Raw genomic sequence first — 23441 nt, 5'->3', positions numbered from 1 at the left:
ATTTATTATATTTAGACCAGAATCACTTTAAATACTACATACATTTACGGTAGAACACATAGGAATACTAGATAATACACTTCAAAGGGCTCTTTCACTTTTGTGTTTGTTACATGTGTAGCAACCTTAGAAAGGGAAAAGACAAGGTTATCGTATTATCGGTAACTGCGCACTCATGCGGTTTTCAACAGACCATACAGTAATGCATTTACTCTGCAAACACATATAGAAAAGTCACTGAAAGTGGTTAGTGCAACATGAGCTTAGTTAAAGGTTCTAGAGATGGTTTCTTCGCCTGGCAAGTCTTTAAAGTCTAAAAACGCAACCCTAGCTAAAGGCAGTTCGGAGAGGGCTTGAAGCCTTGACAAACAGCAAATAATGAAGAGTTCCTGTGGAGTTCTTCCAGTGTCTAAAGTTATTGAAGGAGTACATTAGCAACTAACAAAGGAGACCTAAAAGCGGACTCGAGAAGGGGACACAAGCAGCAATTTAGGTCAGAGGTAAGATGGGGTTGCCCTGGAACCCTCTGGGTGCACTCCAACGCTCTGTAGCTTCTTTTTGGAATCAGGTAAACGATAACTTTTTCTCCCACCGTACCTTTGGTTTGAAGAAAGTGTTCGTGTTGGCTCCTATTGGATGTGGCAGCTCTGGACCTGCCCTCCGGATTCCTTGGTCTGGTGACGAAAGGCAGGACAATGGACTGATGCACTCGAAATGGCCAGCAGGTCTCCTGGTTTTGGGGTTCCGCAGCTCTGGAATCTCTTAGGACCTCGAGAGATGGCCTGTTGCAAAGTTTGTCTTGGGACTGGTTGTTCTAACCAGCCAAAGGGAAGGAGTCGTCCTCTTCGGAGCTCCACTGTTGCATAGAAAACGGGTTCAGGACAGCAGTGGTTGCTTCACTATTTTGCAAAGGGTCTGCAGGCGTCTCTGGTCATCATCCTCTTCGGTTACTTCTGTTTCCAGTGGTCGACTTGCTTTACACTCCAGAAGCCTCACCTTTTATACAGTTCGAGCACACACCCCTCTGCAATCGCTCTCAGCCCCCGTGGGAACTGGACCTTTTCAAGCACTCTGGCAGACAAAGGACAGGGGGGTGGAATACTCCTCCCCCACTTCTTGCCTGCCCAGACACTCTGGAGCCTAGGCGGGGATACCTGGACAGGTACGACAGGGAACTGTGGTACAAGATGCCCCAGTGTCTGGAATTCCTCCCCGACGACAAGCGGTTCGAGGCTCTCGAGATCCTCCAGGATGGCAAAGTGGCATCGGGCCATGGCATCACCGTGGCCCTGGACATCGCGGACACAGGGTTCCGCCAGATGGGGAACGGTGTCTGCCTCCATCGTCGTGGCTGGTTGAAATCCACCAACTTTTGGCAGGAAGTTCAGACAAGGGTCCTGGACATGCCGTTCGACAGGGACAGTCTTTTTGGGAAGGCTGTTGACTCGTTGCAAGCCATCAAGACCGACACAGACGGCCCGGGCCCTAGGCACGCTTCAGCAGCACCGCCCTTCCTTTCCTGCCTCAGGAAGCAAATCCGGAAGATCGTCAAAGGGTTTCGGTGGCAGATCATCCTCTGTCAGCCCACTCCACCCTCCCCCCCCCCATTTCATGACCCAGGAGGCCTACAGGTGTTGTTCCAAGGCTTTCGCAGGTGGCCGCCATTGTCATCACTACCAAGGCAGCACTCAGGCCCCGAAGCAAGACAGAACCGGTCAGGACGTCGGGCCCTCACCCATGCACCCCAGTGAGAGGCCGGCTTGCGGGCTTTGTCAGCGAGTGCCAGAAGATCTCCACCGACCGATGAGTGCTGGATGCTCTTGCCCACGGACACACTGTAGAGTTCCAGCAGAAGTGTCCACGTATACCACCGGTGGCCTGGCAGGAGCAGCACATCCCTCAGCTCCTACAGGAAGTACGGGCCACGCTAAGAAAATGGGCGATAGAGCGCGTTCCAAAGCAACTCTGGGGCGTCAGAGTTTACTCCAGATACTTCTTAGTAAGAAAGAAGACCGGGGGCTGGAGGCCCTTTCTCGACCTGCAGCGACTAAACAAGTTGCTCAAGTCCCAAAAATTCAGGATGGTCCCGTTAGGGAAGGAGGGAGGGAGGGAGGGAGGGAGGGAGGGAGAGAGGGAGAGAGGGAGAGAGGGAGATCTATCTGGTGACCCCCTGCTTCCTGATGTAGAACACTGAGGTGGTATTGTCTGTGAAGACCCTCACCACTTTGCCCTTGAGGGACAGAAGAAATGACTTGAGGGTCCAGAACACTGCCCACAGTTCCAGGACATTGATGTGCAGATCCCGCTCCTCCTGTAGCCACAGGCCACTGGCATGGAGACTTTCGGTGTGGGCTCCCTAGCCCTCCAGGGAAGCGTCCGCGGTGACAGTCTCCTGGTACTGGGGGCTGTGGAAGTCTGTGCTCCCTGGAGATGCTGGCGCGCCTGCACCACCACCACCTTATTGCTCGACGAAACTCCTCGTCAAGAACAGTTCTGTCCTTGAAGCTTCCAGACACCTGGATCCACCGGGCATCCAGGAGTTCCTGGAGGGGTTGCATTTGCAACCTGCAGAGCCTGATCAGGTAGATGCACAATGACATCATGCCGAGCGAGGACTTAATGGCTCGCACTGTGGCGATCTTCAGTGCCAATAGCTGTTGCACCTTGCCCAAAAAGGCTGCGATTCTTTCTTCCAAGGCGGCCCCACTGAAAGTACTTTGAACTCGCTGGATGTGGCTTGTGCGCTGAAGTTCTATGTGGCACGCACAAAGAGTTTCCGGAAGATTGGTCCTGTGAACCATGGGAAAGCTTTGTCCAAGGCTTCCATTTCCAGGTGGCTCTCCGGCTGTATCACTCACTGTCACCGGTTGGTAAACCGACTGCTGCCTGGCCGTCCGAGAGCCCAATCCACCAGAGCGAATGCTGCAACGACGGCTTTCTTGTCTCGTGTGCCCCTGCTGGACATCTGCAGGGCTGCTACGGGGAGGTCTACGCACACATTCACAAGATTCTACTGCGTCGACAGGGAGGAGTCCAGGGTCGGCCAAGCAGTGCTACGCAACCTGTTCACTTGAAGGTGAGCCTGGTGAGGAGGTACAAGTGATTGCTTCTGTTGAGTCTTGCCACCTCCCGTGGTTGTGTATTGATGTACTGCTATGTGTTACTTACCTGTAAAGGTTGTTCTCAGCATGGGTCTGGCAGGATTCACATGCAAACCCTCTCTCAAGCCCCATTGCGGCTCTTCTTGGTCCTACTGTCACTTTACGTGCTACCACATCTGAAGATGGCTGCAAGAGGAGGGGCTTAGGGAGAGGGTAGTCATTGGCGGGGGGGCAGTATGACCCAGAGCTCAGTGATTGGTTAATAGGAGAAATACAGTTTGTATTTGAAACTGTTTTTTCTTTTACCGAGGATTCCCAGCCTGATGACTGGGAATATTCATGAGCATGTGAATCCATGCCAGACCCATGCTGGTGAACAGCAGTTACAGGTAAGTAACTTGTACCTTTTCCTCATTCTTGTGCTATTAATATAAAGTCCTTTGGGTTATTTGTGCCCGCGCTGCATATCTTCTCTCTCCCTTCGCAATGATGTCTTTTATTTGTGAGGCGCTGGTTCCTTTGTGTATCTATGGCACTTGCTCCCACATGGTGTCTTGTCAGCCCTGTCCCATCTTCCTTATTCTCAAAGGTGGCAGGTGCACCCCCCTTTCCGGCGCTGAATTAGCAACTTTAATACAAAGCGCAGAATCTTTGAAACCACCAAGCAGTCGCGGCAAGTCTGGATTCAAAAAGATGATCACCATGCTACAGTTTTCTCCTGTTGGAACATCATTGCCCCCTTTTCGTCCAGCAGTTCACATTCAAACCCTAGATCCTGGGGATAAATGAGAATAGTTGTTTGGCATTGACCCAGAGACCTGGCTGAACCAAATGTCATCACTTCCTAGAAATGGGATAGAAGTGCTTAAGGAGGCAGGACCCTGCTAAGCCAGCCATCCAAGTAGGAATGGTTGTGAATCCCCTTTCTTCTCAAATACACTGCAAAGGAAGAACTTGGTTTTAGCAATAGCATCCTGCAAGTATGAGGAATTTCCTTTCATTTTTTCACAAATGTTTTTATTAGTTGTACACTTAAGTAACACATTGGAATACTCCAGGAATAGCTTAAATGGTAGCAAGTACTTAAAATCCCACAGCGAGCAAGCACTCAACAAGTACTGTCTCCTGGTTTGCTGAAGCCCCTGCTTGAGCCTTTACCGGATTCCTGTCTTCCACAATTCTTCCTCACCAGTTTTGGCCATGCCCCCTTTTTACTGCTAGCCATAAAGTGAGGATCCCGCGTGCACAGCGAGCAAGTACTCGACGAGTACTGTCTGCTGTTCTGCTGAAGCCCCTGCTTGAACCCTTACCGGATCCCTGTCTTCCACAATTCCTCCTCACCAGCTTTGGGTAAAGAAAAGACTCGATTACAAATATCCAGCGTCTGGGACACCAAGAATCAACATTTATAGTTGGCGTGTAACGCCAATAACGACTTTTCTTCTTGTTTTTGTTCTAGCCATGCCCCCTTTTTACTGCTGGCGATAAAGTGAGGATCCCGCGCGCACAAGCGTGAGCGCACAGCGAGCAAGTACTCGACAAGTACTGTCTCACTGGGTGCTAGGTGCCTTGTGCTCTACTCAAATTGCTTTTATTGCTTTCCTTGTTCAAATACTGAAACGTAGCAGTTTTCAAGTGTTTAATCTGGGTTTTCACTCTTGATCGAACAGCTTAAGCCCTCTACCTTGATGTCCCGTTGATTGTGTCTGATTCGACTTTTCATTCCATGTTGAAGCTGCCGGTTGCCCCCCTGTGGATGCTCGCATGTGCCGCGCTGCAGCCGCGCGGTTGATTTTCATTAATTCTGCCTGTGCCCTGTACTATCTGTCCTCCCAATTTAGGAGGCTTTGGCTGGGTTTAAGTCCGACCCTTCCATCTTCCTTACCTTAGAGTGTGTTGGGCTCCATAACCTACGGACCGCTGTGCAGGCATGAACAGATTAACTTCTGGTATGCCTCATCCCCTGCCTTACTTTGCTTCACGGATTCCTGTTCATATTCGCCTAGGCTTCCATATGTCTCCGCTTCTGGGCTGTCTCACCACTCAAACTCCTGTTCTCAACTTTCAGACGCAAATCATCTCCTCTCTGGTAAAACTGTGCATGATTGCATACCTGAGCAAGCTTTATCTACCGCTGACGAACGTTTTTCTACATCTACTTATCTACCCAGCTGCTCGAGGGAGCCCCCTTCATTAATAATCCCACCGTCTTTTCCAACTCTTTACTCCCAAATTTTAAACAGACCCTATCATATGCCTGTCAACTTTGAAGGTCGCCCATCAAATATTGCACCTAATCCACTTATTCCAGTGGCCACTCTACTCAAGCAATGTCTACGTCTATGGCCGACCTGTGTAATGAAAATGACCAGAACGACACATTACCCCATCTCAGAGAATCTAGATTATCGAATTCTCCTGATCTCTTTCCCACTGATTGTCCAACTGATATTATTTCTTCTCCTGCGTCAGCGGCAGCTGCACCTTTATCCTTTGCAAAACCAATGCCACAGCCTTCCTTAGGATTTCCAGCAATAACTAACCCTCCCCTGGAATCTGCCTTAACTGCCTTCAATACAACGATTTTTACATTGACTAAATTGTTTGAATTGTTGGATTCTAGAGCCTCATCACAGGAAGCCTTGACTATAACCTTGTCCAAAAATATTGATTGGCTTGTTTTTAATCTACCATCCATGATAAAAACAACTGTTGAAACAGTAATCATTCCAAATGTGCCTTCCTCTCCTGATATACCTACATTGAATGACATTCTACCAGGTGAGATGGAGGCCATACATGAGGACGTTGGCTCTAGTATAAATTCCCCTGGACCAATTCCTCCCCCTATGGAAATCAATAACTACCCCCTTAATGGCTGACTCAACCTGTCCTGATCAATTAAATGTTGATCTTCCTCTATATGACATCGTTTATCGCCCCTCACAAAACAAGCAAAGAAAACGAAAGAGGAACAGAAAGAGAACATCTGAATTTGACTCTGAACAAAATGTATCATTAAATCATGCCAATAAAAAAAACTAAAAATCAACCTATACCAAAAAAAATAAAAAATGTGTGTCCAACATCTATGGTGACGAGCCCCAACCTGTGAACTCGTCTATGAAAAACAATGGAATGAGCCTGGAGGTCCCATGTATTGAGGTCTGCCCTCCTACAATAAGTGTGGAGTCATCTAGGGGTAAGGCAGTCAATGTTATTTCTAAACCATTAAATGTTGACATGTTGACAAATGGTACTGAAATGGTAAATAATTTGATCACTAACAACCAATTTATGAATATGTCGGTCTATTCAAATAATAATATATCAATGGCAGAAACCATTCATCTTAGTTTGCACCATCAAAAAATAAAACCTCCCACATTAGCACCTACCTTTTGTGTCAATTTAGACCATGACACTAAGTCATTTGACTTTTGAACAAAAAACGGAAGGAACTTGTTAGAAGAGTCCCCTTCTTAAAAGGCTCCCCACCTAAGAATGTACTTTTGGCGAGTGAATTTCGGGCTTCATCGGATAACTCTGATAAATTGATTTTTGTACATGAGCCTGCACCAACTCTGCCCAATCTACCACATGAGAATTCAACCTCCCAACAAGGTATCATGAATAACCAAAGTGAAACTCTAGGTGAGAATCTGAAAGTTGAAATACTAAGATTCACAAGGATTGACCACCACTCTGATCCCTATCCAAACAGATCAACTTTTTTGACAATATTCCAAGCAATTCCTTAACTAAGGCATATTAACTGATTTGATATCACAAGGGTAAATTACCCAATTCCGGCTCACCAGGATATTGTTGATGTAAATATCTCTTCTCATATAATCAAAAACTATGTATGGCAACAAAGAGCTTCTTTTTGAAAAATGTCTTCTGACAGAAGTTATTTCTCCAAAGCCCACAATATTAAATTCTACTCATGATAATCAGGCTCCAAAACAACATACTAATCAGAATACAGGAGCTCAACCCTGCTGCAATTGCAATGGCTCTTCTGGACATCTGACCTGTTTTGGTTTGACTTCTAGCCCTTCTTCTTCCCCACTCTCCTCACCTGTGTCGTAGGTTTCCAAATCTTCAGGGCTGAGGTGGCGACGTGTTAGATAATCTCGCTCCTTTTTAGATGAAGTGTGCCTGCCACACAAGGAAGCCACAGTGAATGCTCTGAAACCAGCAGTCCTGATGCTCCGTTCCTGTGGTCAGGCCATTAAGGGAAAAAGCCAAGGCGGCAGAAAAAACCCTTATGTTGCGATGGAGATCTGATATCTGGGACCAGCTGATGGAGCCGGCAGGAGGAGTCCGAAGAGGAGTTGGAGGGAGGTCCCGTAACTGAATCTCCGTAGTGCGAGACAGAGGCACAGAGATAAACAAGGTTACCGCAAGGAGCGGCGGCAAGAAAAGAGGAAAAAGGAGGCGGAAGGAGTAAGCAGGAAGAAGGGCTCGCCGCGGAGTAGCCGAGTGGGCAGGGTAGCAGCCGAAGAGAAGGTAAGGAGAGGCAACCAAAGAAAAGAAAGGAAGGCGGAACGCAAGGGGCACGAACCAGAGGAAAAGGAGAGCGCTAATAGCAAGCAGAGAAAGCGGAAAACTAGCGTTTTACTCAAAGAGAAGCATAAGCCTAAATTCGGGGGTTGCAATGCAACGGTCGCAAGGAGAGGAGTGAATTAGTACCTCCTGGCAGCCGCCATCCTAGGCAACAACTAGACCTGCACATCACGTACGATGAAAGGCGTGCTAGAACTAGTGTTATTGGCGTCTGCGCCAGAGCCGCCAATGCGGAGGTAACCACCAATCAGCTTGGCGGATGACAACATCCTCCTCGGGCAGTAGAATCTAAATGGAGCTGGGTAACACATGCAAGAGATAAAGCTCTAAGAAACCACTAGCAATCCCCTCTGGAACAACATGCGTGCACTATAATTTCATGGGATACTCGTGGGGTTTTGCATCTTCTGTCCTCTAAACCTTTAATATTAAATAAATATGATCTTGTTGCTGTGCAGGAAAAATGGATGATGACTTCCCCCCCCCCCCATTTGGCCTGATCACCAAGTAACCACAGTAGCTGCCTCCAAAGCCTCAAAGGGAAGACCTGCCGCTGGGCTTTTAATAGCTATTATAAAAGGCTATTATAATCCCCATTTTTAAACACTGAAAAATCTAATATTTTAATTTTGCGGAAAAAACTGTCGAATTTTAACTGGATTCTAGCGGGAAATACACTCACTAAAATAACTCAATACAAATACTTAGGGGTTAACATTAACTCAGATTCTCTTGACAAACCCGACAAAGAGAAGCTTGTTCCGAGAATGAGACTCCTAGCTATTCAAGCAAAATCCTTACAGAAAAAATATGGTCCCTTTTCATGGTTACCTGCCAGGATGTTCTACTTACAGAAAGTCATGCCAATAATTACTTATGGCAGTCAGTCTCAAAATTATGAAGAAACCTGTTAATTGGGAATCTCTCGAAAGCATTTTCTGGAAAACTAGTTAACCTTTTCCTCTAAATACTCTGATAGCCCTTATTCGGAATGAATTTGGGCTCATATCTTTACAGGTGGTTGTCTCATGGGCAGTGATCTCACTTTATAGAAAAATCTTACTCTTAACTACCTCCACGAGAAATATGTTCCCTGTACTAAAAAATCTTATAGAAAAGGAGAATCCAACACCTCTATCAAAACGGAAAAATGATTGCTTCGATATTCTAAACGATGCAAATATCTCGCTTGACTTACTTTTGGCTTTTCCTTACAAAGCAAAACTCAAATAATACAATTATGATTGGATTCTAACACTAGAAAAATGTCAATCTTATGCAGCGTTTAAATCTCTTGCATTTATAATAAAATCTCTCAATGACATACCTAACTATCTTAAAATATTCCCTGACAGACTATATGCTAATACCTTTTTGCGTATTAGGTTACATTTATTATCTACTAAAATCAAAATCGCTCTGTACTCTAAAGATAATTTAATCTGTACAATTTGTAGATTTTGTAATCTTGACGATAAACCAGAAACCATTTATCATCTTATTACTGAATGTACTAAATTACCTGAAATAAGGAAATTTTATTTTTTTTAACATTTTAAGTATAGACAACTTTTAACTAACGGTCAAATGTGGTTTGAAGTATTCAATGCATCTAGAAATTCCCTGATTATTGATACTGTCAGATATATTTTATACTTCAATTTAAGCCCTCAAAGTATGACTGTTAAATTGTTTGATGATTGGTGATCTATTTTAATATGTTAGTTATTGGAGTCCTATTTTTGTATTTATCTCGTATATAGCGACATGTGTTTTACATCTCTTATATCGCCATATAGGTATTTATACATCTGGAATTGACTGATTATATTATATGTCCTAATTGAAAAAGTTGATTGCATCAACTAAAACAATTGTTTCTAAATAATACAAAATCTCAAACTCAGTTTGTATATAGTAGCCAACATACAAGGTATTGCTTCATAGAAATGTCATTGAACTCCTACAACACAGCACTTTAGGTGTCCATGTAAAAACACCCAGCAGTGAAAATGTAGATACTTGCTCACTGCTCCCAAACAGTTATGAGGTTCTTATAATGAGAAATTGACAGAGAGAGCCACATGCAATTAGTCACCCTCAGTGTTCAGCCTGGCTGCAATTGTATGGAATAGAGAGGTGGTAAATCCACTACTCAGTTGTCTGAGCATTCTAAGGTCATGTACAGAAATTAAACCACCTACTCTTTACAATCCAAGAGAGGCTGCACTAATTGTGGCTCTGATGGGCATAGGACATACAAAGTAACAGCACCTCCCCTTTTCCATGTTGCTTTTTAGATTGTTGCCAGGCAGTTGATTGAGAATGGGTCGCAGGGAGCAATAGTGAATGTCTCCAGCCAGGCATCTATGTGTGCTCTACAGGATCACACCGTCTACTGTAAGTTGTTAACTCAAAGCACCAAAGTAAGGTTTCTTTCCAAGAATGAAAAGGGAAGGTGGTTATAAGCATCATTTTGTCAAGTCCCCCACCTTGGATTCTCATCTTCTTTTCTTTTGCTTCCATAAAAGGTGCCACGAAGGGAGCGGTGGATATGTTGACCAAAGTTATGGCCTTGGAATTGGGACCAAAGAAGGTATGATGAACACTGCAGTAGGAAATGTTGAGTCATAATTCCTTGAGTCTCCCTGTAGGAGATAAGTTGGCCCTTAGAGGTTTCACATGTAGGGTTAGATTCTTGGAGGCTTTCCAAAGGAGGCCAGTTGCGGAGAAGCTTGTAGCAGAAGGTGAGGTCCCAAAAGACTCCCCCACTCCCCTTCCCAGCGGGTGAGGTCCCAAGAGGCTGCGCACAGATAGCGAGCATCCCGGAAGCTTCTGGCTTAAGGTGGTTTTCTCAGAAGCTTCACACAGAAAGTGAGGTCCAAATAGGATACCCTCGATGGTGAGATCCTAAGAGGCCTTGTACAGACGTTCAAGATCCAATAGGCTTTTCATAGCAGGTTAGGTACTTGAGGCTTTCCATGTATGGTAAGGGCATCAGATGCTTCCCACACAAGGTACAGGCAGTATCTGCGGTAATGATGTAATATTTCTTTTGTCAAAGACTTTCCAATAAAGGATATGTCTTCGAAGGCTCTTTATGTAGGATTAGGTCCAAAGAGGCCCCCCATGGAATGGGAGGGTGATCTAATTACATTTTGCTTGGTGCTCAGTGGCTTGTGAAGGTTCTGTCTGCAGGTTTCCATAGAAGATTAAATCCTGAGAAGCTTCAGCTTCAACAGATGTTCGGTTTTAGGGAGTGCCTTGTATAAATTAGGTCCTAGCATGCTTCACAAGAAAGTTAGATAATCTGAAAGTTCCTATGAAAAGGTAGGTACTCAAAGTCTTCCTGTGAAAGTTAGGCACTTGTAGTATTATATTATTCAGAGATTGAATGAATTCCTTTTGAAGGGGAGGTACAGTACAATTTACTGCAAGGTGTGCATACTCAGATGCTTCTTGTGAACGTTGGTTTCCCAGACATAACATAAAAGACTAATTCCCAAGAGCATTCTGGTGAAAGTAAAGTCCTCTGAGGCTTCCCATGAAGGATGGATGCTCTGAGAATTTCCATGAAACTTAGACTCTAGGAGGCTTTACATGAAAAGTAAGGTCCCCTGAGGCAATATGTGACCATCAGGTTCTTGGATAACTATGGTGGAGCAGGATGTTCAAAAACATTTCTCGCAGAAGGTTAGAATCTAAAAGGCTTACAATTAATGGCAGGTCCTCTGAGGATTGAAGGTTAGGTCTTGGAGATATTACATTATAGGTGCATCCTTCCGAGGCATCAGATGAAGTTGTAGGTCATAGGAGCGTTTCCTTTGCGAAGTTAGGCCCCATAAGGTGTTCCATGAAAGGTACCACAGTATTGTTTTGGATACTCTCAGGCTTTTTATGAAGATAAATCCCTCATGATTCCGATAGAAGATTGGTTGTCAGAAGCGTCCTTGAATGATGGGTGCTTGAAGGTCTCCTTGGAAGTGAAGAACCTCTGGTGGCACTTCCCATCATGGTTAAGTACTATGATTCTCAGGAAAAAGTAGGTGTCTGAGGTTTCCCATAAAAGCCCTCTGCGGCTTCCTTTCTCTTAGGTCCTGATAGTTTACCATGAAAGGTTAGGTTAGTAGGCTTTCCATAGAAGATTATGTGGCAAAGGCATTTGTTGAAGCTTTGGAACCGTGGGTCTTTCTGAGAAGGCTACATCAATGCTTTCCTTGAAAGATTAGTCCCTCTGAGGATTCTCTACAAGGTTAGGCTCTAGGAGCCATCCCATACAAAGTTCCACTCTGGGAGTGCCTAGCATTCCTGCATTGCAAGGCTGAACGGGACAAAATGCAGCCATACTCGCCTTGAATTGGTAAGTAATGTACCTCCGACTTGTTCTGTATATAGAGGGTACCACCATGTTGAATTGTCAATGATTGAATGTTTGAACCTTCCCAATGCCACAAGCTGAATCCTTTCGTGCACCAAACTCATCCGAAGGAACACTCTGTTCATTACTGGGTTCTCTATCTTACCCAGATTTGCTCCAAGGTGTCCATTGAGACTCATCTCCCGGATTCCCTCTGTGGTTATGTTTAGAGCCCACAAGCGGTTCTACTACTCATGTCATGTAATGTCTACAGTGCAGCTTGTCCACATTGGACTCTGCAGGTCTTCCTTACATAAACACTCATGCATGAAACATATGTTCACTTCTTTTTGTATGTGTTGTATTTAGATTCGTGTAAACGCAGTGAACCCCACCGTTGTGATGACAGACATGGGGCGCCTAGGCTGGAGTAACCCCCAGAAGGCTGCCCCCATGAAAAGCCGTATTCCATTGGGTCGCTTTGCAGGTCAGTAATAAGCCTTGATGATTTAATAATTTCCATAAAGGAGATGGACAGATGACTTGCAAATTGGTAGTGGTGTCGACCTTTCTGCTGAGCTACTGATAAACAGATTTTGACCTGTGTGTCTCATTGGCTTTCATTGTCCATGGTGTTTGTAGTTACCATTTGCTGGTTCGTCCCGTTTGTGTCACATTTTTTATCTGCACCCATAGTCACCCTACACAGTCTGATGTCACTCTACGTCGGATTGCCAACTAAATACTAAAGTGACCTGTTCTGAATCACAATTCTGCCCCTTCCTGTGCTGCAGGTCTTTCTGCACTTTATTTTTCACGGTGACTCACATTTCATATCTTTGCATTTTTGTCCATGGCAAATAAGCAGCTATTAACCTAATCAAAAACATATTTTAAGTTGTTTTAATACCTCCTTTACAGTATTACAGGTGGCAAACAAGACCCCAAAGCTTAAACAGTTTGCTAAGTTGCCGAAATATACTAAAAAGTTCCAAGATGACCAACCTCACATGCCCACGACCATGCTAAATCTACTTGAATGATTACACGACCCACAGTAGTTTATGAAAAATAGGTGTTCACAGTGATTTATTTACTCTTACTGTGTGCTGTTCCCCCTTAACTATTTGTCAAGATACATTGACCCAATAGGGCCCTTTCTTTTAAACAGCTTTTGGACCCTACACTAAAACCCAAGATAACAATGATACTTAGAGTTCAAATATTTCAAACATTCCAAGTTAAAAGGCATGATTTTATGGTAAAACATGCCTTTCCACTTTTGATCAGTGCACTCTTTCCTATATCCATTCTATAACATCGTTTGCATACATAAAAAAAAACATAAACACACACAATACTGTCGTAACATTTCACTTAATTGCATCATTCAAATTACATTTTCAATAAAGTCTAAGACAATGTGAAGGCACAGATGAAAATGTACATGTCTTTTAGGGTCATGGCCATACTCATGATGGTCTTTGATAATAACTTTTGGTAACGACTGTGATGAGGATGTCGGCTGGGGTTGACGACATAGGCACTGGGCCCAGCAACCTTACTCCCCAGGCACCTCCCAGAGATCTGTCGCATGACATTCTTTCAACCCTCCACACTCTGTTGTCCGGAATACAGAAGAGGATGCCACCACCACCCACAGCGCCACCAACAACGACCCTGTTGACACCGGGGTCACCACCTCCGAAAAAAAGGAAGAAGTACCATACGCCTCCTCTCCGCCCACAACTACTCTCTCCCCCTAGGGACACTGGGACAGACACAGCGACAACGGACACCGATGACTGTGGCATCTCTTTGCCCCCAAGAGCTTCTCCCCCAGACAAAGTGGGGTCCTTTCACGTCAGCACTCTTCCAACTCACACTGGAGGAGACAAAGAAGACAAAGAAGGGGGGCTTCCTTTATCAACGCCGGGAGGCAAAAAGGAAGACTATTCTTACGGTGCCCCTCATGGACGACGTCTGGTATGAGGGCCTGGTGCTGCTGAAGAACCCTTCCTCGGCCCCGGCAAAGAGAGAACGGCTTGAGAAAAAATACCAGGTTTCAGAGTCTGCACCCAAGTGTCTGTGGTCACAGCCATATCCAGACTCCGTTATCTCAGCGGCTGCGCGGAAGAAGTCATCGAACCGTTGTCCTCAGCCTCCCTCCCCCGGACAACGAGAGGAAGAAGTTGGATACCGTGGGTAGGAAGGTTATCTACGCAGCAGCGACAGTCAAGTTGGCGAACACTTTAGCCAGCCTGGCCAGGTACGACCAGGAGTTATGGTACAAGATGGCCCCTATACTGGACTTCCTCCACAAGGACAAACGAGTCGAGGCGATGGAGATCCTCCAAGAGGGCGAGATTGCGTCGGACCATGCCATCACTGTGGCCCTGGACATTGGGTACACAGGGTTCTGCCAGATGGGAAATGGGGTTTTCCTCCATCATCGTGGCTGGCTGAAGGCCACCAACTTTAGACAAGAGGTTCAGACTCGTGTCCTGGACATCCTGCTCGACGGAGACAACCTCTTCGGAAAGGCCGTCGATGAATCTCCTCAGGCCATCAATACCGACACAGAGGCGGCCCGTTCCCCTGGCACACTGTAGCAGCACCATCCATCCTTTCGTCGCTCAGGAGGGTAGGTCTTCGAAGGGCTTTGGCGGTGGATTGTCCTCTTCCCGCCAGCCCTCTAGTTCCACGTACCAGGAAGCCTACAGGGGTCGTTCTAAGGCCTTCGGAGGTGGCTGCCGTCGTCAAGCCTCCCACGGCGGTGTGACGACCTCCAAGCAGGACTGAACCGGCCAAGGCATCGGCCCCCACCCCTGCACGCTAGTGGGAGGCCGGCTGGCAAACTTTGTCAGCGTGTGGGAAAATATCTCCACTGACCGATGGGTGCTCGTCCACGGACACACTTTAGAGTTTCAGCAAAAGTGTCTGCGAATACCACTGGTGGCCCGGCAGGAACAAGACATCCCTCAGCTGCTGCAAGTTTCTGTTCTTCGTCATTCAAGGGAAGCACTACCAATTCAAGCCTCAGGGCTGAAGTCAGCACACAGTCTCTTTACGACATATCTGGCTCTAGTGGCGGCCCATCTGCGCCTGCAGAGAATACATGTGTAACTTGACGACTGGCTGCTCTGGGCCAGGTCCAAGGACGTCACTGTCGATCACACTGAGAGGACTGTCCAGCTGCTGACAGATCTGGGGTTCTCGGTGAACTATGCAAAGTCCTGCTTGACTCCATCGCAGTAAGCGCTGTTCCTGTGGGCCAGACTCAACACGGTTTCCTGCCTGGCACACCCCACGCGAGAGAGGATAGCAGCATTTTGGGCAAGGTGCAACGGCTGTTAGCACTGTAGAACGCCACAGTGAGGACCATCAAGTCACAGCTCGGCATGATGTCATCATGCATCTAACTGGTCAGGCTCTGCAGGTTGCGAATGCGACCGCCACAGGAATTCCTGGATGCCCGTTGGATCCAGATTTCCGGAAGCTTGAAAGACCAGATTCCACTCAACGAGGAGTTTTGTCGAGCGATAAGGTGGTGGGGCGTGCACTCCATCGCCGGAGGCGCAGACTTCCAGAGCCCCCCATACCAGCAGACGGTCACGACGGATGCTTCCCAGGAGGGCTGGAGAGGCCTGTGGCTGCCAGAGGAGAAGGAGCTACACATCAACGGCCTGGAACTGCGAGCGGCCTTTTGGGCTCTCAAGTCATTCCTTCCATCTCTCAAGGGCAAAGTAGTGAGGGTCTTCAAGGACAATACCACCACAATGTTTTCCATCAGGAAGCAGGGTGGCACTAGGTCCCCAGAGCTCTCCAGGGAGGCACAGGAGCTGTGGAACTGGGCGGTCGCCCACGGAATGTTTCTCTTGTCACCTGGCGGGAGTAAAGAACACTGTCGCTGACTCTCTCTGCACGGGCCTGCACACGTGCCGCAAGTGGGAGCTTTGGCAGGATAAAGTGGACAGCCTCTTGCTCAGGTGTGGCAGACCCCAGATTGATCTATTTGCGACTACGACGAACACCAAGTGCCGGAGTTCGCCAGCAGGTTGTCCCAGCCGGGTATCATGTGGGAAGGCCTGTTCCTGTACGCGTTCCCGCCATTGCCTCTGCTACTACGAGTCATTAGTCAACTCAGACGGTGTCGTTACAGGATAATCCTCGTCGCACCAGCTTGGCCTGGTCTGATCTGGTATCTGGACCTTCTCAGCATGTCAGCGTCACCTCCAGTCAAGCTACCAGTGGCCGCGGATCTGCTCTCCAGGGAAGGAGGTGCAATCCTGCACCACAACCCAGGATAGCTGAACCTGAAGGCCTGGCTAAGTTTGGTGGTTACGAGCTGCCGGCGGACTGCAGGGAGGTCCTTGCCAGGGCCAGGTCATTGTCGACTCTTATGCTAGGGGCACAAATGTTAGCGTTTCGCGACTTGGTACTGGTCACAGAAAATTAACCCTCTAAGGATCACGGCCCCCCAAGTCCTTACGTACTTGTTGTCGTTGGCTAAGTCGGGGCTGGCGCACGCCTCCATCAAAGTGCATTGGGCGGCTATCTCCCACTACACCAGTTCTCTGGGATGGTCTTCTCTTTGGTCACACCTTCTAGTCAAGGAGTTCATTAAAGGACTGTTCCAAACATTCCCGCCGGCGAAGGCGCCTGCTCTGGCGTGGGAACGTAGTGCTGACTAGGCTCATGGGGGGGGGGGCCTTCGAGCCTATGCATCAAGCTCCTCTCAAGTTCCTTTCTTGGAAGACCGCTTTCCTCATGGCCCTCACCTCTGCCAGGAGTGTGGGTGAGATCCAGGCCCTGTCCTGGAAGCCGGCCTATTCGACTTTCCACGAGACGAGCGTGGTGCTTTGGATGCACCCCTCCTTCATGTCCAAGGTTCAGTCAGAATTTCATTTTAACGAACCATTGGTGTTGCCTTCGTCGCCGGCTGAAAGGACTTTGCACTTGCTGGATGTGTCCCGAACTCTGACGTTTTATGTGGCCTGCGCGAAGAGTTTCCGGAGACTTCTCAGCTTTTTGTGAACTTTGGTCCTGTGAACCATGGGAAGGCCTTGTCCAAGGCTACCATCTCCAGGTGACTCTCCGGCTGCATCACTCATTGTCACCGGTTGGCAAACCGACCGCTGCCTGGCCGTCCGAGAGCCCATTCTACCAAAGCAATCGTTGCTACGACGGTGTTCCTGTCTGGTGTGCCCCTGCTGGACATCTGCAGGGCTGGTACGTGGAGGTCTAAGCACACCTTCACAAAATTCTAGTGCGTCGACAAGGATTCCAGAGAGGGGTCCAGAGTCGGCAGTGCTATGCAACCTGTTCGCTTGAAGTTGAGCCTGGTGAGAAGCTAAGAGTAAATGCTTCTGTTGAGCCTTGCCACCTCCTGTGGTTGTGTATGTATGTATGTATTGCTATGTATTCTTTATTCATGAGCATGTGAATCCATGCCAGACCCCATGTTGGAGAAGGAACAAGTTACTTACCTGTAACTGTTGTTCTTCGGCATGGGTCTGGCATGCATTCACATGCAAACCCTCCCTCCTGCCGCTCTGCAGCTCTTTTTGGTCGTACTGCCCCTTTACGTGCTACCAAATCTGAAGATGGCTGCCAGAGGAGGGGCTTAGGGAGAGGGCAGTCATTGGCTGGGGGCAATATGACCCAGAGCTCAGTGATTGGTTTATAGGCGAAAGACAGTTTGTAAACGAAAGTGAAACTGTTTTTTCTTTTACCTAGGATTCCCGGCCTGAAGACTGGGATTATTCATGTCAGCCCATGCTGGAGAACAACAGTTACAGGTAAGTAACTTGTTCCTTACCCAAGTATGCTTTAAGTATCAAAGGACTGGTTTACTTAACTTGAACTTTCTAGGATAGGTATTGGACTGGTGAAGTTTATTTCTGATTTGTTTGTTTGTCTTATAAAACATCTAAGTCCTATGTAAGATTTCTAACTTCTTATTCCTCCCACTTTAGGTTGTTTAACAGTATTGTTTTGTTGAACTTATGCTTTGAAAACTGTATTGATTCTAAAGTGAGATTTTGCTTTTCTCGACATATAAGTAGTATTTTTTGCCTAATGGATATGCCTCATTAATAAATAGAAGTATTTTTTGTTACGAAGAGAAAGTTAAGTGAAGACTTTTGGGTCAAACCGTAAAGTTGACTTCCCAGAGCCATTTGCCAGTAGTGGTTATGAAATATCTCCTAACAGTAATAATAGTGATTTGAAAGTTAAATATTGGCAGCCAATAAAACAATTTTAATGGAAAAAGCAGAAGATAGAAGTAGGAATGTACCAGGCGCATCACTGAGAGGAAACCAAAAGGTATTCTGTGATTGTTGTTCACTGATTACATGTAAAAGTAGTCTTGCCCAACACCAATGTTAAACGGTCATAAAATAAATCCCCTTTAATGATATTTGGTAGAGCTTTCATTTCTGTATAGAGTATGAGTGATCTGGTTTACCTTTCTGAGGAATATTGATGATCATGCAGAGGGGATTTGTCATAATGACACAACGTGTTAAGAGTATCTACTGTAGAATTGATAAGAGTTAGGGAAAATGTTCACATGGTTCAGCGCCAGTTTCTCAGAGAGTCGTTAATGAGGGCTAAAGTTCAACAAATGTTTGTGGGTAAGTGTCACACTTAGTCACTATTTGAGGATCTAAATCTCCAGATGCTAATCCACCTGCACCCTCCTGTGGTTCTCTTCAGTGATTCCTGGCAAAGGAACGACAATAATTTTTTACGTTATACATGCGGCAGTGAAGGAAAAAGATACAGTGGAGAGCTAAGGCACTGTCTCGTGCTGGAAAACCTGCAAAACACAACAATCGTAATTACTACCATGATTTGCTCTGACCTTTCAGCATAAAGTTACATTATAGACATGAGCCTAATCGGAGTGAAATTACATTTGTCGTTAGTCCAACAGCTCCTGCATTTTCTATTATCCAAGACCAGAAGAGATAACTCACCAGTGTCTGATATTTGCAACAGCTCATCCCAGACCGCCACCAAAGCTGACTGCATTTCGTGCCTGGTTAGAAAAACCAGATTGGTACGAGTCCAGAAGAGAATATTTCACCACATGTTCTTGCAATTGGGTAGTTACCACTTTTTCCAGTATTTTTCCCGGCCCCTGGAAGGCCCACAACTAGGTGATTGTTCTGATGGTCGTTAGGGTCGAGAGTGGATTATTTCAGTAAGGGATCGACTATAGAACGTTTAAATTCTGGTGGGACAAATCCCTGTAAAAGTAATAAATTGACAAACTTAATCGAGAAATCAGCAATTTCTGCCGCATATAATTGAGCTGCCTACACGGCAACACAAACAATATATAATTTGTGTGGTTTAATTTCCGAATCTGTTTAATGATAGTATCCTAGGACACAGGATTAAAATCATCAGACTGTGGGGAGTGTGTTAGAAAGCAAAGAGGCTGTGTCATCAAAATTAGGTGCTGTATGTGCCAAAGTCTGTTCAATTTTATCTTGAATTAATCTGATTTGTATTAATAAAAAATACATTAAAAGCATTAGCTTGAGTTATAGACGGCTCCATGGCTGTTGGTATGTAGCTCGGATGGCAAAAATTAGCAATAGCAGAGGAAGGTTCTCTGCGTCTATAGTGAGAAGTCTGCATTTTATTATGTAGAAATGTGGACTTCTAAAATTGCTGCTTTGTCGTTTTTCAATGTAATGTTAGTGTCTAAAGTAGATGACAGAGTTCTATGTTTTCTCCATATAGTTTCGGTCTCACAGTACTTTTTTCTCAAGTCAGCTAATGCTGGAGAGTACCACGGATTAAATTGTTTCTTAGGTGTTCGTTGTAGAAGTGGAGCATGGTCTTTGCAGATGGCATCCATGACCGTAACCCCTTGCTTAAAGAAGTGACTACAGTTTAACGATGTGTTAATGAATTCCAAGGCGTCCATCATTTGTGGGTCTGGAATGGCCTGAAGATCTTTAGTCCTACGAAAAGGTAGATCATCAGACTTCGACGGCTGCGTACTTAGTGATTTTATAGGTTGCGAAAGAATGAACAGTCTAGTATAATGGTCCGACCGAGAAACAGGTTTGGCATTAAACATGGTCACCCCTGAGCCGCAGACGAGAACGGGATTAAGGCAGTGGCCATGCTGATGGGAGGCGGACGCATCCAGGGGTCTCTAACCATAATTATTCAATATGTTCCATAGCTCGGTGTAGTCTGGGATGTAAGGTCATCCAACCAGATATGAAGATCTCCCATACAAACCACCTAGTGATGTCTGATTCCTATGGTTGATAGGAATGAGACAAAATTGGCCAGTAATGTTTTAGCAGATCGAGGGGGTCTGTAGCCAAGTCTGATTTTAAAGGATTTGGTGGGTGACAGCCACACATTCATATGTCCAACCTGAGATGCATCGTCCCAGCAAGTGTCCAGATACAAACCTTCAAACAGTACCTAGAGATAACTACAACACCCTCCACTCATTTTCAAGATGCGATTAATGGCTTTAATATCCAGGCGAGGGTAGCGTATGAAACATTGCAGGGGACGTGTCTTCACCAGGTCTAACCTGTATTTTTCAATTAAATCATGTAGCTCACATTTGTGAAAACCCCCTAACCTTGCATTCACTAAGACCACTCTAGCCAAGGAAGGTACTGTTGCCAAGGTGCCCCAGGCGTTGTTGGTGATAGTTCCCTCAATTCCGTGATCACAAATCTTTGTTAATGTGCGTGTTGTCAGATGGTCGATTTGTGTCTAAGCTCCAGGAACTTAGTCCTGTGGTAACGAGTTCTCGCCATAAGGATTAGAGCATTGTCTTATCAGGATATTGCGGAATAGACTCCCCAATAATCCAGTTAATGAGAATACAGGAAGCCATTCCCCTGTAGAATTGAGCAGCATTCTCCGCCGAATGCCTGATACGGCCAGAACAGACCAAAACCGGCTTTTCAGCGCTTGGCGCTGATACAAGTCAATTAATGCCTGTGGCCGCTAGAGATTACGCCACTCAAGTGCACAGTGCAAGTTGGCAATAATACACAGAATCACGTAAGGCTGTTCATGCAACCAGTGATCTCTAAATCATGCCGAACAGTAACACGTTTTTCTGGTCAGTTTAAACATGAATATTTGTGCCCAGAGTGGGAAATAGACATAGAGGACAAAGATCTGAAAGGAAGAGCGGAACTGGTCCCAGTGGTTATTAGCCAAGAGAAAGAAAGAATGGAAACGAGATTGAGCACAAGGGGTATAGAGAAAGCCAGAAGAAAATGAGATTTGGAACAAAGAATAGAAAGGAGTATAGAGAAAAAAAAGAAAAGAAGGATCTGGAGGAGCCAGGTCATGAATGCACATGCACAACGCAAAGGAAGAGAAACAATAGTTGAGAGTCAAAAGGAAGCCAGTGAAGAGAGACAATTGCTGAAGAAACAGAGTCCTGTGGTGAGAGACGAAACGGCAAGTGAACAGAGAATTTAAAGAAACATCAGAGATGTGCCAGCGAGTAGGCTGGGAGACCAATCACGAGTGCGCTACAGTATTCGCGATGTGAGGAGATAAGCTTGGTAGATTGAAAAGATAATAAAGGGTATGCTTTATGAATATTGTATAGAATAAAAGGACTGGTTTGACAAGAAGAGAGAAGACTCGAAAGTAACACAAAGATTACTAGTAGAAGGAGAAAAAGTAAGCTGGGGCGTGGGGCAAGGGGAACAGAACAAACTAGTGAGAGAAGAAGCTGGAAAAATGTGAACTTCTGTCTTAACAGGATGCAGAAGGGGAGAATGGGTGGACATCCAGGACTTGATGGCTAGAAGGCAGGGTTTAAGAGTAGAATGAAGAGGATGGGGAAAAGGAAGGAAAAAATACACCTGTGAGAGTAATCAGCAGAGAAATGATCAAAGAGACACACAGGTGGCAGGTATAGCTCAAAGGGAGGTATAATCAGTGATTTAATGGGGAGAATATGATTCATATAAGCCAGAGATGAGCCTACAGGCCAATGAGCAGTGCAGTGTACAAAGGTTTTAACTACGTTTACTGCTATGAAGCTGATGTTGGATTATTAACCAAAGCTCAGGTAATCGTAAACTATGCTTGCAATGTATGAAGGTGCTTGGGTACTGCCAGGCTCGTCGCAGAGGACATAAAATGCTCAAAAACTGATTGCTTTGTTGTTCCAGAGATGGATGACGTGGTGAACACAATTCTCTTCCTCCTGAGTGACAAGAGTGCAATGATCCATGGGGCGACTTTACCAATAGATGGAGGATTTCTTGCTACATAACCACAACCATCATAAGACTCGGACAGCAAGGAGCCCTTTGTAGAGGATGGAAGACAACAACAGTGCGGCTGGAGATCTCAGAAACATCGGTCAACTGATTTCAGATCTTTTCTTTTTTTTTTTGTTTAAACATAAAATATTTATCTTCTAAAATGGACTACAAAAGAAATAGTTTCTGCTCAATGAATGGATGTTCAATAACACTGATAGATGAATTTATGGGACACAGTTTTTACTGGCAAGAGGGAGTATCACAAATCTACTCACCACAATGTGCCAAAAAGATATTTAATTTAGAAACGTACAAAACGCATACAAATAATTGTATATGAAGCACGATATGAATAACAAAAAGAATGATTTTCATTTCTATTTACATTAAAATTTGTATGTCGTATCACAGCAATAAATATTTACTTTTTTAAAAAGGCTTGACAATGAACCTACATTTACACCCAAAATGAGCCTCAGTGACATCCATCTTTGACTGCTAAATCACCTTAAAGAGCATTAAAAGAAAATGATTGTGGAAATATTGCGATTTAAAAATATCCACCTGAAAAATGTACGCTTGATTCACAGTAGTGACCACTGTGCTCCTGGTCTATAGACTCCTTTCCTCCATGCTTGTGGGTATGACCTATGGGGACTGTTTCAGACTCTGCACAGCAGAAATTTTGAAAAAGCCTTGTCGAATGCTTGGGACACACCTGTGTGCTGGCATCTCACCCAGTCCCCTTTGCTCAAAATGTTAATACAAGAAGGGACCTTATTAGTGGGCATGCTGGGAGGGCTGTATGGGAGAAAGGAGATGGTTGTCACGACAGTGAGTAATTTTAACTTAATCCTTTGCTCCGTCACCTTTTTACTATGCTTGAGTTAATAGGGAGAACAGCAAATGTACAGACAGACCTGTTCATCATGACCGAACCCTGCATCTGCTCTTCAACGAGAGCAAAGTGGAGTGTGCCTACAGAGGGCATGTAGAGTAGACCAGGTAGAGGTCTACCAGATATCCTCCAATGAAACATCGCTCTTGGAAGTCACAGATGTTGAATTGCCTCTGATAAAATGTGCATGCATTTCTCTGCATGAGTCAATATTGTTTCACATC

The 23441-nt window shown here is 45.5% G+C and overlaps 1 protein-coding gene across 1 annotated transcript in view; it reads left to right on the top strand.

Annotated features, from left to right (window-relative positions):
- The window catches only part of DCXR (dicarbonyl and L-xylulose reductase), a 74371-nt gene extending 51616 nt beyond the window's left edge, over positions 1–22755 (top strand). The window contains exons 5-8 of the mRNA XM_069655317.1: positions 9974–10073; positions 10205–10269; positions 12400–12517; positions 22224–22755. Of these exons, the coding sequence (XP_069511418.1) occupies positions 9974–10073; positions 10205–10269; positions 12400–12517; positions 22224–22327 (387 nt within the window). The 3' untranslated portion in view covers positions 22328–22755. The remainder of the gene's footprint in view (positions 1–9973; positions 10074–10204; positions 10270–12399; positions 12518–22223) is intronic.
- The last annotated feature ends 686 nt before the right edge of the window (positions 22756–23441 follow it).

The sequence above is a fragment of the Ambystoma mexicanum genome, chromosome 3q (assembly GCF_040938575.1).
Source record: "Ambystoma mexicanum isolate Mex_15411 chromosome 3q, UKY_AmexF1_1, whole genome shotgun sequence".
In the NCBI taxonomy this organism is placed as follows: Eukaryota; Metazoa; Chordata; class Amphibia; order Caudata; family Ambystomatidae; genus Ambystoma; species Ambystoma mexicanum.
The sequence above is the reverse complement of the archived record's forward strand: the minus strand, read 5'-3'. Positions and strand labels throughout refer to the sequence as shown.